A 15,450-nucleotide genomic window follows, 5' to 3' on the forward strand; every position below is an offset into this window, starting at 1 on the left:
AATTGTTCATTCGCCTATGGAAAAGGGTTAATAGCTTAAAACCATTAAATGTTTAGTGCATGTAATCTTTCTTAAGAACAACCTAAGCGGTTAGCGAGATTTTAAGAGCGGATTATAAAATTAAATGGAGTGAGAGGTATAAAATCTTTACTTAAATTGGGGATTTCCTTCGTCCCCTTGATGGGCAAAACCCCAAGGATCTAGGGGAGACGTTACTAGAATATTATATAATAAGTCGATGTTAAATGATGATTAAAACTATTGGTTGAAAAGAATAGACACTCCTAGTTTGTATCAATCAATTAAGATTTTTAAAATTTTATTAAGCTAACGATTGAGAGAATAAAATAGTAGTCTAATGTCCCCTCCCCCTAATAATATAAAGTCTCTTTAACTTAAACTTAGAAAAGGGTATGTTAAAAAGCTTTATTACAAGTTTTATCGCCTCTTAGTATCATAATGGCATGTAATTATATTTTATTAAAGTTTAATTTAGAGATGTTGATATAAGCCACTTGTAATTAGAATTCTCAAGACAAAATTTATGGAAGATTTAACTTAAACACACTGTAATTATTTCTTTATATAATTACAGTTTTCATATAAACTTAATTACTTTTTTACAACCTAAAATATTTTTAATAGCTTGAATCTTTAATATATTTTTCGAATCTTTAAATTCGGATTATGAAAAGAAAACGAAGTTTCGGGTTTCGTCGCATTTTCACAGTAGCTTTTCTCCTATTTATAGTCCCTGCGGGGGGCTCTAACCATGCGGAACAATCATTAACACTTACCTAACCTAACCTAAAATAACCTCTCAAAAGTTACTGTAAAAATGCGACGCAACCCGCAACTTCGTTTTCTTTCCATGACCTTTAAATTCTTTAAGTTAAACTAAACATTCTTCAGTATTTGACATAATTCAGTAAGGCTCATGTGTTTAAAATTATTAGGAGCTTTACAGACAGATATCCTTTTTTATTGGGTATTATTATTCTGATGTCTGTCCATCAAGATCACTACAACTTATTTTAGAGAAGCTTTACATAGCCTCTAAGCTGGTGTTAGGCTATTTTATTTCTCTGGATTGCTCTGAGCTATTTTTCTGCCCTTCCTGAACCATAATACTTATGTACTAGTGTCTTATAATTACTTCTCATTCATAGACTTGACTATGCATAAATTTCTATTGTCGATATGCTATCTATAGACACAATTGTCCTTGTTTCTAAGTGTTTGTGTTTGTATGTGTGTGTATCTGATTTTTATCTGCGTCTACTGAAGATGACACAAAGAGCGACCAAAAAATTGATATAGATCAACAGGGACCACTTCATAAAAAGTCTTTGGCTTTCAGCAGTAAATATTCATGCATTTAAAGTTATTAGGGACAAATATTATATTTTAAGAATGCATATTTACTAAGATAGTTTAACCTATGAGATAGATATTTTATATGTTGATACAATTAGAGTATGATATAATAATTAACTTCTGATTATTTTTGACAGGTCGAAAAGTTAGATTTTTGTTAGGATGAAATATCTACATCTTTGAAATGTAAAAAAAACTTTAGATTAAAAGTATTTTATTATTTGGAAAAATAAAATGACATTTAGAGAATATGGCCGCATTTCATTGAAGAACGCGACTTTCTAGTAAGAAGGGATTTACATTTGCTATAAAAGATACATCTTTCATAGAATTTTTAGATTAAATAACATCCACAAGATAACCAATTTGTTAATTGTTGGACTTTAATCTGTATTTGTAGCTTTTCTTTTTGACAATTTGATACGTTTTTACCTCTAATTGTCAACTAAAGTTGTTTAATTTAAAGTAGTATTTGATGACATATTATCGAAATACTATCACAGTAGCTAATTTATAACTTTAATGGTCAATATTTTATGAATTATCAATGATTACTAACCGATAAATATATCTACAATTAATGTTATGTTTAATTAATGCTATTAATTGAATGCTGACAGTCATATGTTTAAAATTATCTAGGCTTTTCAAATTTAGTTTTTTTTTTCTACTACTAACTCAAAATCCTTTCAATTCTGTTTCAAATCCGTGACAATTTGTAGGGAATGTGAAAAAAAGCACATTGAAGCAAAAAATAACAAGGATGACAACATTTAAACAGCCATGCATAATTTGTTAGACGTACAAGAATGTAAAAAATAGAGACAAGCGAAAATATTTATGGATTTATGCTATAAAAATCATGTCCTTTATATACCACTAGGGCTCTATATTCAAAAGAATATGGAAGGGCAGAAAAATAGCCTAAAATATACCTACACAGACGTTTTATAAAAATAAAATAGCCTAAAAACATCCTGAGACCTATAAGTATCTTCAATGTAAGGGAGGACCATATCGGTTCAGCGGTTAGCGAGATCCTTCGCTACAAACAAACAAAAAACTTACTACTTTATATATATTAGGATTAGGATTAATGTATCTCTATAACTGTTATTAAACAGTAGACAGTTGAATAATATAAATAAAGAATAGCTGTGCTCCAATAAATACAGAATCTGGTATTTATTCTATTTAAATAGTGTACCATGAATAGATGTAGATCTATATCTGTTATTAAACAGTAGACAGAAGAATAATATAAATATAGAATAGCTATGCTCCTATAAATACAGAATCTGGTATTTATTCTATTTAAATAGTGTACCATAAATAGATGTAGATCTATATCTGTTATTAAACAGTAGAACAGAAGAATAATATAAATAAAGAATAGCTGTGCTCCAATAAATACAGACTCTGGTATTTATTCTATTTAGATAGTCTACCATAAATAGATGTAGATCTATATATGTTATTAAACAGTAGAACAGAAGAATAATATAAATAAAGAAAAGCTATCCTTCGCCACAGACAAAAAAACTTACTACTTTATATATATTAGGATTAATGTATCTCTATAACTGTTATTAAACAGTAGACAGTTGAATAATATAAATAAAGAATACCTATGTTCCTATAAATACAGAATCTGGTATATATTCTATTTGAATAGTCTACCATGAATAGATGTAGATCTATAACCTTTATTAAACAGTAGACAGTTGAATAATATAGATAAAGAATAGCTATGCTCCTATAAATACAGAATCTGGTATATATTCTATTTAGATAGTCTACCATGACTAGATGTAGATCTATAATCGTTATTAAACAGTAGACAGAGTAATAATATAAATATAGAATAGCTATGCTTCTATAAATATAGAATCTGGTATATATTCTATTTAGATAGTCTACCATGAATAGTTGTAGATCTGTAACCGTTATTAAACAATTAGGACTTTAAATTGTCAACTGTCAACTTATTCGGGAAACTAAACCTCCAATTTTACTACTATTTTCTTTTTCTCCCTTTTTTAGGTTTTATAATCGTCTTTTAATTCTTATATTTTTATTACTTTTATTAGAGATTTATATTATTACACTTATATTCTTTTTATTACTATTTCCTGTAAAAAAAAAAAATGGAAGTCCTAATTTTATTAGTTTTGATAAAAAAGTTCATTTATAGAGTTGCTGAAATATAAAATAAGTCACTAAACTAAACAAAGAACAATTGATAATCTTCACTGAATATTGAAAGAAAACATTGTCCTTATATTCCATGTATTTTTTTAACAGCTTTTAATCTAAATATGTCAATATGTCACAATAAAATAATATTAATAGTATTTAAACAAGAACAATTTTGTCTATAAGTAGGGCAGTAACATTAATTGAAATTACTCAATTAAATTGCTTAATGTATTCCATATATTGAGCATTTTTTTAGGTAAAATAGTTCTTAATGATGTATTAATTATTCATATTTTCCAGATAAAATGTTATTACAGAAAGTGCTTAATATACAACAAGATGAAATCAACCATTTATAATGAGTTAAAAAGTTAAAATAATGATTTTTAAATCAGTTATTATATGGACCAATAAATTTTTAGTGATTTCTTATATTGAATGAAGAATGGGTTAACTCACTATGTTTCACGTAACTTAGTGATAGATAGATAGACTATTATTATTATTATCAACAGTGATAAATAGTTAGGTATTTTAATGGTGTACTGTGCATTGGGAAATTAATTTATTTTAAGACTTTTTTCTATATTAAAAACATAAAACTTTTTACAAAATTAATCTAAATACTTGTTAAGTTTCTAGGTTGATGAATTTTGATAATATTTTTTTCCAGTATGGCTTCGAAACTGATTAATATTCGTTTGATTAGAACCGGTTCTCAGTCACACTGAAAAATCATGTATAGCATTGTATTACAGACATTTTCCACGAAATTTAATATACGAGGAAAGCTGTCAATAATACGATGCGATAAATAGCTGTTCTACTATCTCCTTACATTTTATATATAATTGTCAAAATACAACGGAAACATTTTAAACATCATCCTCTCCCAATACACAGTATTCACTCAAGAACCTAACTGAAAAAAATTAAGAAAATGATTTGTGTTGGTCGGACCGGAGTACGGCTGTCCGGAGCCTTGTCTCTGGGAGGAAGTGTATGTGTCCTGTTCGCCTCTCTGTACTGTCTCATTGAGGATAGTGTCTGGCTACAGTTCAGGAATAAACAAACATCATTTTCTATAAGTTTCTGGGATCATGGAAAGAAAACAAAATAGCGGGTTTCGTTGAAATTTTTACAGGAGCTTTTGATAGGTTATTTAGGTTAGGTAAATGTTTATGATTGCCCTGCAGGGTTAGAGCACCCCTCAAGGGCTAGAAATAGAGGAAAAAATACGACGACACCCACTACTTTGTTTTCTTTCCATGATCCAGTTTCTGCGCTACTGTTAAAGATAATTGTCCCTGTATTAACTAAAAGTTTCTTCTTGTTATCTCTTTAAAATGGAAATTATTTTTAAGCTACAGTTAAAGATTTAAGTATTTTTTGTTTTGTAAAATGTTTATGATAAATCAACATATTTGAATGAGATCATAAAAAATAAGTGCTTAAATGTTACTTTTGTTATGAATAGCACACATAGCAAGACATTATATGTAGTTTGAAAAAAAAACATGATAGAATATAATAATTCTTTTGAGTGTTGTATTTGAAGGAATCAGCTTATGGTGCCTAATGAAAAACAATACAAATACATTGTAATTCACCAATGGTAAAATGTATACTGGCCTATCATTTGTTATTTATTTGTATGACATCATTTTTTATTAGGCACTATAAGATGCTTCGCTTTTGCTTATACAGTTTTATTTCATTAACTTGTGGCTTCCCCTCCAAAAGGAAAAGGGTGGGGGTTGGATCAAAACCAAAAAAGTAAATAAAATAATGTTTGTTTGTGCCAGGAACAAGGTGACCGCTTGGGTCCAGGAATCACACAGATGGGACTCTACCATTTCTACATCCATACAGGTATATTTAATCATAAGACATTTGTTTTGGATCATTTTCTTCAAATTGTAGTTTAAGTCACCTATCTGTTATAGATTCCATAATTAAAGCATCAAGTGTAAATTGATTCTGCTTAACAAATCACCCTCTTTAGGTCTCTTTTTTTCATTCTCTCTCTCTTTTTTTCTCATTATCTCTCTCTCTTTCTCTCTCTCTCTCTCTCTCTTTCCGTTTTTCTTGCACTAATTCTCTATTTTTTCGCCGACTTTTTATACTAAATTATTTTGCGCTACCTTTTTTTTGACGTTAAGCTCTATTTTGGAAATTCTTATATAAAAGTAACATGATGTCTATCTGTTCCGAAGCATTTCCCTAACTGCTTGACCGATAACATTTTAAAGAAATGATTATAAATGAGTGGTTTTCTTCGACTTCCCTCGAGCTTATAGAAGCTAAGGGTGCAGCTGCTTGTGATTTTAATACAAATATCTTACTTTCAGACATACGAAGAAACTAAACATTTAAATTTTCGATCCAAATTCGCATAAAAATTTTAAAAACTTACCAAAATTTTATTATATGTAGTTTTAAATTTTGCCGCTAGGTTTCTCAAACTAATTTTACTTTTATAAAAAAATTTGAATGAAACAAAAAACGCTAAAATAAAAGCGAAATTATAAATATAGTGTTAATTCATAAGATTACAAATTAAATCCTAATTATTTAGATATTAAAATTAATGTAAGTAGATATTTTACAAAAAATTTTAAAATTTATGTTACTTTCTTCTACTGTACTAATCATGTCTACCATATATTGAAAGAAATTTTGCGTATGTTTGTTTCATTAAAGTTTGGCGGGTTCTAAACCTCATTATGGCAACTAAAATAATTGAGTATGGTTTATCTATATGTAGTATATTGTATGATTAGTATTTTATTGTCTAGAGTTCTATCTTGGTTCGAGCCAATCCTATTGTTCAGTAATTATAAGTATATGCTAAGATCAATAAAATCTCTCTCTTTCTCTCCTCATTCCCTCTATCTCCCAATTTATAGCTTATCACTCCATCAATGTGCTTTGCTCTGAACAAACATGATAATTCTTACTTTTATTTCAGAGCTTTCTTGATTGGCTGCACCAAAGTCACAACCTTCTTCTATTAATAATCCTTTTCTCTGCTGTTATTCATTTGGTCACTACGTGTATGCTTATCACGGCAACTTTTGTCAAACATCGCAGGTAATAAACATTTTTTAGAAAGCATAAATTTAAAATTTTCCCAAAAGCTTGTCCAATGGTTTGTTGCTCTAATATTGTAATAGCCGATAAAAGTTTAAGGATAATGGTTATTTTGTACTAAAGGTTAAGCTACAAGCATCTAGGGACTCAGTATCCTAAGATTGAAAAACAGTCTGAAACCATAATGGGACATAGAAATTCAGGAAGGGAGAAATGAATGTAGAATATACGTGGATATTATGACAGGGGAATAATTATCGTCAATTTAGGTTGCTAACATGAAACCCATTTATTAGTCAGCTTGTTTAGCCAGTAGTAGGGAAGGGGATGGGGAAAGTGAAAATCGTTATTTTAGCCCGCTTTCACTTTATTAGAAAACATGAAAAACTGGTGTAAGACCCAAGTAATAACATATCACTTGAGAGATGGAACAATGTGTTGTAAAAAATTCTACCCTTCTAATTTTACCATCTCATTCTACAAATCCTTTAAAAATATTGCAACCTGCATTGATTATTTTATGCCCAATTTAGGTTACTGGTGCCCTGGTTGGTGACTGATCTACTGGTTGTCCTGTTGCTGGCCACCGTCTTCATCACCATCACATTCATATCCTTCTTCATTGACCTCATGATAGCCATTGTCTTCCCCATCATGGGCGGGCTGCTGCTGGGCGTCTGGATTGTACTGTGGAGGAATGCCCTCACCTATTTTAGGCATTGTAAATATTAAAACCAGTTAAATTTGTTTTATATTCATATTACTTTTTTGGTTTGCTTTAATATTTTCTTTAAAAGGAAACAAGTGTTATATCTAGAACCTCATTTCACTTTTTTCTTTAATTTATGTTACTAGCCCTGTAGGACACTATCCCTGCCCTAATGTAACTTACTTAACGTAATTTAGAAGGAATATATTTTTATTACTTTTATTTACTTTCATTACAAGCAACTAAAAATATGACAAAAGACAGTTTTTATTGAAACAATATTTATTTTTTATTTTTATTCTACTTTTATCATCAACTAAAAAATTTAAAATCACTATGAATAATACATTTAAGACACAATCTTTTAAGATCTCTTTTTAATAATATTATAAAGACTCTTAATTTAGGGAGGAATAGGACAATTGTAATAAAAAATTAATTAATTGGTAATTGATTTTTAAGTAAAATTTTATTTATTTGTGAGTCATTGTCCTTCTTTCCTAATCTTTTCATCCAGAGATTATAACATTTATAAATTTGGATCTACTGCAGTTCACGGTAAAATATTGCTGGTAACGAATATTGCTGAAAATCTATGAATTTAAAAGGCTGCTAGCTGCCAAACGGCTGAACGTACAGATCATGCCCACACACTATTTTAAGCGGCATAAGAAGGCCTACAAGTAATCTGGAATAGTCATAAATCAATAATGCATAATTATCTCGCAGTGCAGAGAAATGCGCGAAAAAGGCCTATTTTATGCGTTTTTTCTTTAGTGAAGCTTTCCCTCCGCATCATTGTATCTTGGCTATTCCAGATTATTTGTAAGCCTTCATATACCGCTGAAAATGGTGTGCGGGTATGGTCTGTACGTTCAGCCGTTTGGCAGCCAGCAGCCTTTAAAATTAAATTTTTTTTAGCAATATTCGTTACCAGCAATATTTTACCATGAACTGCAGTAGATCCATAAATTTATTTTATTTATGAATTTATTTATTTATCGCATCGAATTATAGACAGCTTTCCGTGGATAGCAAAATAAAAAACTACAAGATCAATCCCAGAATTGTTGGCCCCGAGGGCAAACCAAACTGATATGAATTTTATGATTCTTATTTTATCGTGCGTGGAAAACTGTCAGCAATACGATACGATACATGATTTTTTACTATGGCTGAGAACTGGTTCTAATCCAGCGGGTATTAATCGGTTTCAAAGCCAATCTGAAATATTATTATTCATTTGAACATCTTATTATAGCCAAAGTCACAGATTAAGTTGAAAACCTTAATTAACCGCAACCTAAGGTTTCTTATTTGTGGCCTTAGCTTATACCAACGAGCTTTCATCTTATATTTGTAATTTTATGTGTAATGATTATTTATAAGTAAAGATACTCTATATATATGATCTTTATTGTCGGTTTGTCAGTCTATAATTTTGGTATAATCATGTAAAGATGTTTCATGCCTCTTTTTTTCTTTATACTTTTTATATTTTCGATGACAGACACCCAGTAGACTGAGATAGTGTGTAAATTTTAAAGTACATATATGGGCAAAAAGCTACTAAAATCTGCCGCAAAAGTTCAACTAATATTTTTTAATAATTTTTTAATGCAAAACTCGAAAAAAAATATTTATTTCAAAAGCTTTGAAACTACAATAACAATTGACCTAAAATTTTTTTTAAAATGGTTATAAACCATTTTAAGCATATATTTTATGTATTATATTTTATTATTGTATTATATTTTGTTGTAAATTCTGTAAATTTTGATTTGTGTAAAAATAAATATAAAATTTAACTTTTTATTCTCGATTATTTTTGCATAAAGCTACTCCAAAACTACGCCGTTCATATATAGGAAAAAAATCAATCATGAAAAATTGATTCTGAAATGTTGTCTTGTATATAATCATGCATTTTGCCTGGCATGATTTCTAAAGTTGCTTTGTTTCAGTTTGTTCAGAATATTTGAATTAGATTACGGTATATAATTTGCAATTGTAGAAAATCAAGAAAATAGATGATGATTTAATCTAATCCTCCCCCTTCCCCCATATCTTACACGAGAGGGTAAAAAGAGTTGTAGATTAATCTATCTAATGTTATCCTATCCCTCCCTGGGTTTTCTGTAAAAAAGCCACAAATTACCAGACTAATAGAGTTTCTTTTCATACATCATTAATTTAACATTAAATTCATTTACCATGTTTTACATGCATTCTATGCAATTTATTACCAGCGCAGCTACTCTATCTAGATTAGGCGTTTGTGGACTGTTCGTCCTACAATCCGTAACAGTCAGATAAGTAAAATCACAAAATAAGTTTTAGTTTTTTAATGACTTTGAAAATACTAAACTGTGTTCAAATTGAATGCAACATCCAATTACAATGTCACGCCAATAGTTAATTGACAATAACTATATTGCAGGTAAGCATGTAACACCCCCCCCCCCCCCCCACCAAAAAAAATAATTAAAAATCATAAAAATTCCCTGAACTTATGGCAAATCTTTATATGGAGAAACATATCGGTTAAGATGTTAGTGATATCCTACGCTACACACACATATAAAAAGACAAACATCCTGTTACTTCCATTTAAATAGTATTTTTCTATGTTATTTCTACGTACATCGCTACTCTTCTTTCTTTTTAAGTTTTGTCAGTAAGCATTGCACTGATTATCTACTTACAATAATATGCTTGTACTTGTTTTTGATAATTCTTATACAGTTACTTAAAGTGTCGTAGCTACGCCTTATCTAACTTTGTCTGTCATTGCCTTTAAATCGCACCTAACCTGTTTAAAGCCTTTAATGAAGTCTTAAAACTATTAATAGACGAAACAGATCTATAGTATAGATGTATATAAAGACAACTGCTACCTCTGTTCCTTTTTCAAAGACCTCTTTCGTCTGCTTCTAAATTATATTCTGCTATTTGGCTGTGTTGATATAAGCGACACCATTGGTTGATTTTCAACGAACCAATAAAAAGGTTGCACAAGGCGGTTGCGATGGGGATATACAGTTATTTAGCCCTTTCTCCCTCTAGTATTTTACTCTAATATAGACGACATGCCTTGGCCCAAAGTAGGCTTCTAACCATAACTTCTAACCGTGATACTTACAGACAAAAGATATTGTTCTAGTTTTATTGATATTTCATGTTAACATGTATAATAATTAACGTTATCCTATTGGTTAACTCAAAAACTTTAGGCTCTTGGATTAAATTTAGATGTGTTTTCAAACAATAATTTTGATTTACAGAAGAGGTAATTTTGTTTATTATCATTGGAGGTGTATTATAGCAAATTATGGTTCATTGTCTTATCGCTTAAAATAGTCGATATGTAAATGTAGGAAGCATTGACATTATAAGTGAGAAGCATTGACATTGTAACTGACAAATTAAACTGAATTTTGAACCCAGTGCCAAAACATTTTGCGGTAAAATCCTGTGCATTTCGAGTGGATCATCAATAATTCTTCTTGTTTATTTTAACCCGTGATCTTGGCTCAACAAGAATCGCATCCATCCGTCGTCGGGGAGGCGATAGATATTAATGTGATAGGTTTGAATCTCGGCATAACGCCGCGTAATAAATCAAGACGTTTAAATGTCAGATGTGAGACATTAAATGTTAGAGTAGAGGGAATGCCTTGGGTCAGTAATCAATAACATGCACAGTTAGGACTTCAATACAAAAGCTGTGCAATCGAAGAGTTGGTTGTCTGTTGGGTGTTACCTAACCTAGTTCGACAGGTGTTTTGACTGAAAAGAAGTTGGTTGTTGAAACTGACTAGCCTAAACTTCTAAGACTGCTATCAAATTCACAGTTTTCATGACAAAAATTCAACTATTTTATTATATTAAGATTAAGTTTTTTAACCAAACTTGTAGGAGTTAACAATATAAAAGTTTCAGTATCAAATTATTTAATTTATAATTTATGTTTAAAACTATTTCCATTATCGCTTATAGTCAGAGAAAGAGGGGACATTGGAATAGTTAGTCCCAAAGTCCCCAAAGCTTTTTCGTAGACTTTACAAATTTTGGGACTTTTAATTTAGATTTTTTATTGGTTGGTTTATTTAGTTGAGTAATCAAAGTTTTACCCACTAATTTTACACCACAGAAGGGGTAATTTTGTGTATCATTATTGGGGATACTGGCTTATAGTGATTTATGGGTGGTCCACTAGCGAGATTAAGGGGTTTGCCCATTTTGCATTCATTCAATCATCATCATTTGCAAACAGTAAACTTTCAAGGGACACTCTTTTATTTATATTATTTTTTGCTTTTTTCACCAAGCTAGATTTTAATTTTTGTCTGAAACAATTCAGTTTCAATTTACCTTGAAACGGTCAATGGATCAGTTTATAAATGTTTTCTATTGATATTTTCTATATTTCAATGCAATAATACATACAAAATCTGAAAATGAATATGAGTATGAAAGTAAGCAATCTAGTCAGACAGACAGCAAGTAAAGGAAAATAACATTAAATGTGGATAGGTATTCCATTATGATATTTTCTACATTTTCTACCAAAACTAATGTTTAGTAAATAAAATAATCTACATAGGGTAATATTAAAACGAACACATAAAATCTGAGTATTAGATAGTCAGTCAGTCAGGCAATAATTGAGGAATAAGGACAGTAAAGAAAATAAATACAACTGTAAAGAGAAACCCTAAACCGGAATGATCAAAAAATTAACATTGGACTTAAAAGCAGAATTATGAACAAGATATCAATCATAATTCTAAGATTGTACAGAAAATCTGAGGTTGTGTTTAAGTCATGCAGTCTATAAGTGACGAATAAGAACACATAAAGTAAAGTTAATGAGTGTCCCTTAATGATGTTTTCTACATCTCAAAACAACTGTACAAAGAAACCTTAAACTGGAATGATCAAAAAAAAAACATTTGGCTTAAAAGTAGTATTATAAACAAGATAACATAATTATAAGTCCAAAAAACAATCTGAGGCTGTGTTTAAGTTAAAGTTTATGAGTTTCCCTTAATGATGTTTTCTACATCTCAATACAACTGTACAAAGTAAAGTTAACGAGTGTCCCTTAATGATGTTTTCTACATCTCAATACAACTGTACAAAGTAAAGTTAATGAGTGTCCCTTAATGATGTTTTCTACATCTCAATACAACTGTACAAAGCCACAAGTCATGTAATCCAAGTGTCATTCTAAACCAACAAAAAAATTATTGTTAAATCCAAATTTATGGAGATATGCTACTTGAGGATAAATTTTTCTTTCAAATAAATCAAAAGGCTAAATTTCAGTCTATAATAAAAAGTGTATTATAAATTTAATAATGTTAGTCATCTTAATGGATATAGAATACGTGGATATTGTGAGATATTTTTGCATACTCTGATAAAATGTTTCACCCAGTTGGCTAATTCAACGACCCCCTACCCCTTATGACTTTATTTCATCCCCTAACCATGGAGATTCGTATTGACCAATATATGAGAGCTATATTAGCAACCTAAGCTGTCGCAAAAATTCCCCTGTTACAATATCCACGTATTTTATATCCATTGTCATCTATCAATTAATAATCAAATTATAAAACCTTTTATGGGTCCTAGGACAAACGAAGGAGTCCCAAATGTCGGAGTGGACACTTAACCTAACCTAACTTATTTTGGACCATCTTATAGGTTTTTTAAATGCATAACCTCTGCGGGGGGCTTATTAGTACATTCATATCTTAATCTAACCTAATCTGTATAGATATACTTATTCAAATTAATATTTTAACAGTCCTGCGTTTGTCCACTCCGAAGTTTGGGACTGCGTTTGTCCTGGAACCCTTTTATGCTGTAATGTTTAAATACCATTTAAGTATACATCCTTTCATTTACTTCTTATACCAATTTGTAATCGTTAAATTAAATGGGTAACTTAATCATAATTTAAAATAGTAGCGGCTGCGCCACTTTCCTCTAGAGCAATCTTTATGTGGGATGAGTTAACCCTTATAGTATTTTAATCAAACCTTTTTTCGTTGAGAGATAGAAAGGCTGGTACTTTTTGTGACTTTTTTAAATAGAGATAAAAATATTTACATTAGACCAAAATGAAGCTTTTCTTGAAAGGGGCACTTATTAGTTTGGAAACTGTTATATGTCATTCCAAGACCAGTAATAGTTATTTATCGTAGCGTTATATCGTACTATAGACAGCTTTCCGATGATAAAATAAAAAAAAATATAAGATTAATAACAGTTTTGTTACCCTTAGCTAACAAAACGGGTATTATCTTAATTTTAATGATCGCGGAAAATTGTCTGTAATACGATGCTATACATGATTTTTTAGTACGACTGAGAACCGGTTCTAATCTTGCGGATATTAATCGGTTTTGAGGCCATACTGTAAAAGGTTTTATAAAAAGAGTCAATCAGTGTGTAGTGAAAAGTTTATGGAAAATAATGCATAATTTTCCTCGTTAACAACACGTTGTACATTAAAAAGCAAAAAAGCATTTTTTTATATCAATTATAATTTTCATAAGCTAAATTCAATGTTTCAACGATCACTTATTTATTATAAATGAGATTTTTGATAATAACAATCATTATCAATCAATAGTTGTTTGATTTAAATCTTAATTTGATGTATTTTTCTACTAAATAAACGCCCAATGCTAAAAAGCCTTTAGGCTGATGTGAAAAAAAAATACTTCGTCTTGTTCGTGTAAGAAAAAAAAGATTTTTAAAACAAGAACAATAATGTCCTTTAGTAGAATAAACAAGGGAACTATATTCAATATTGGAACAAAAAAAAAGTATCTAAATGTTTTACAGTAAGTAAAGATTTTTTTTTTTGGGGGGGGGGAAATGTTACCTTTAGTTCTATTAGCATTCAGTCGATATGCAGTTTCGAGGTTTTTATTTCGACTATATGGTATGAAAAAGTAAGTAAAAGTTATCGTGGTTGACAATATTCTAATTAGAACTACATGCTTTTTTTATGTAACTAATGAACAAAATATAATCATAATCAAAATCATTTTAAACTTGCGTATTTGCATCCCTGCGTCAATGCGTAGTACGTGTGTGAAATTAGATAATTTGCGTAACTCATGAGTCAGACATATCCCACCCTAGCGGTGTTCCATCACCTACGCATAATCTTTTCTTGTATTACTTTTATCATCAAAGAACCCATTAACATTATTTTCCATTGTGTCTTTTTTGCAACGGCTGTGAACACTTTTTAAATATGACATATGATTTCATAATTTTTTACAAATTTGCAGATTGGATAGATCTCTTTTTCTTGATAAACAAAGCAATCCTATAATTTGTTAGACAATATGTTTCTGTTAATTTATTACCCTCAAATTTAGTTATTTGTAGATTAGAAGTAGCTATTTTTTACAGGGTAGCCCAAAATCCCGACTCAACTAATATTTCTCCATGTCTAAAAACTGCACAATTCTATCTAAAATTAGCAATAGCAATGTTTCATGCCATATAATAGTTATTTATCGCATCGTATTATAAAAAGCTTTCCGCGGTTATAAAAATGTACAATTATAAGATTAAAACAATTTTCTTTGCCCCGAGATGCCGAACGCCCTGGCTAACAATCTGATATTGATTTTTTATTTTGTTTTAATATTCGTAGAAAACTGGATATAATACGATGCTATATATATTTTTTCAGTATGACTGATTACCGGTTCTTATACATCGGATATTAATCGGTTTCGAAGCCATACTGGAAAAGCTATTATTTCACATTCAAATGTTGCGTGTTTAATATAATTCATTAAATTTTATTTTTGTTGTGCTATTAAATAGTAATTTATCTGTATATAAAGATAATAAATAGAACCCCTGCGTTAGGTCTTAAAGGTCTTCAGAAGCGTAGGGCTTCTAAAATTAAGTTATCCGTTTGTATGGCTGTAACGGATAGCTCTTTTAATAAATTAGGCACATTATAATCTGTCAATTTGAAATTAAGCAGAAAATCTCCAAATTTTGTTTCGTTAATTGAAGAAAAAACA

General features: G+C 29.9%; 1 protein-coding gene across 2 annotated transcripts; it reads left to right on the forward strand.

The window, feature by feature from the left end:
- The first annotated feature begins 3,880 nt into the window (after nt 1-3,880).
- On the forward strand, nt 3,881-9,050 carry LOC145323407 (uncharacterized). 2 transcript variants are annotated; one of them, XM_080165825.1, is made up of 5 exons: nt 3,881-4,105; nt 4,514-4,635; nt 5,379-5,448; nt 6,548-6,669; nt 7,203-9,050. In XM_080165825.1, exons 2-5 carry the CDS (start codon nt 4,517-4,519, stop codon nt 7,399-7,401), a joined length of 510 nt encoding a protein of 169 aa, XP_080021951.1. In that variant the 5' UTR covers nt 3,881-4,105; nt 4,514-4,516; the 3' UTR covers nt 7,402-9,050. The 2 variants fall into 2 exon arrangements, with proteins under 2 accessions (XP_080021951.1, XP_080021952.1); XM_080165826.1 differs by having other exon boundaries at nt 3,881-4,100.
- The last annotated feature ends 6,400 nt before the right edge of the window (nt 9,051-15,450 follow it).

This window comes from Acartia tonsa, chromosome 6, assembly GCF_053477335.1.
Source record: "Acartia tonsa isolate MP-2025a chromosome 6, ASM5347733v1, whole genome shotgun sequence".
NCBI lineage: Eukaryota > Metazoa > Arthropoda > Copepoda > Calanoida > Acartiidae > Acartia > Acartia tonsa.

What these genes read in the sequence shown, in the direction of transcription:
- LOC145323407 (XM_080165825.1), top strand. Translation starts at nt 4,517, where the DNA reads ATGATTTGTGTTGGTCGGACCGGAGTACGGCTGTCCGGAGCCTTGTCT. An exon ending in GATAGTGTCTGGCTACAGTT is followed by an intron (nt 4,636 to 5,378) that starts CAGGAATAAACA and finishes GTTTGTTTGTGC; the next exon opens with CAGGAACAAGGTGACCGCTT. An exon ending in ACTTTTGTCAAACATCGCAG is followed by an intron (nt 6,670 to 7,202) that starts GTAATAAACATT and finishes TGCCCAATTTAG; the next exon opens with GTTACTGGTGCCCTGGTTGG.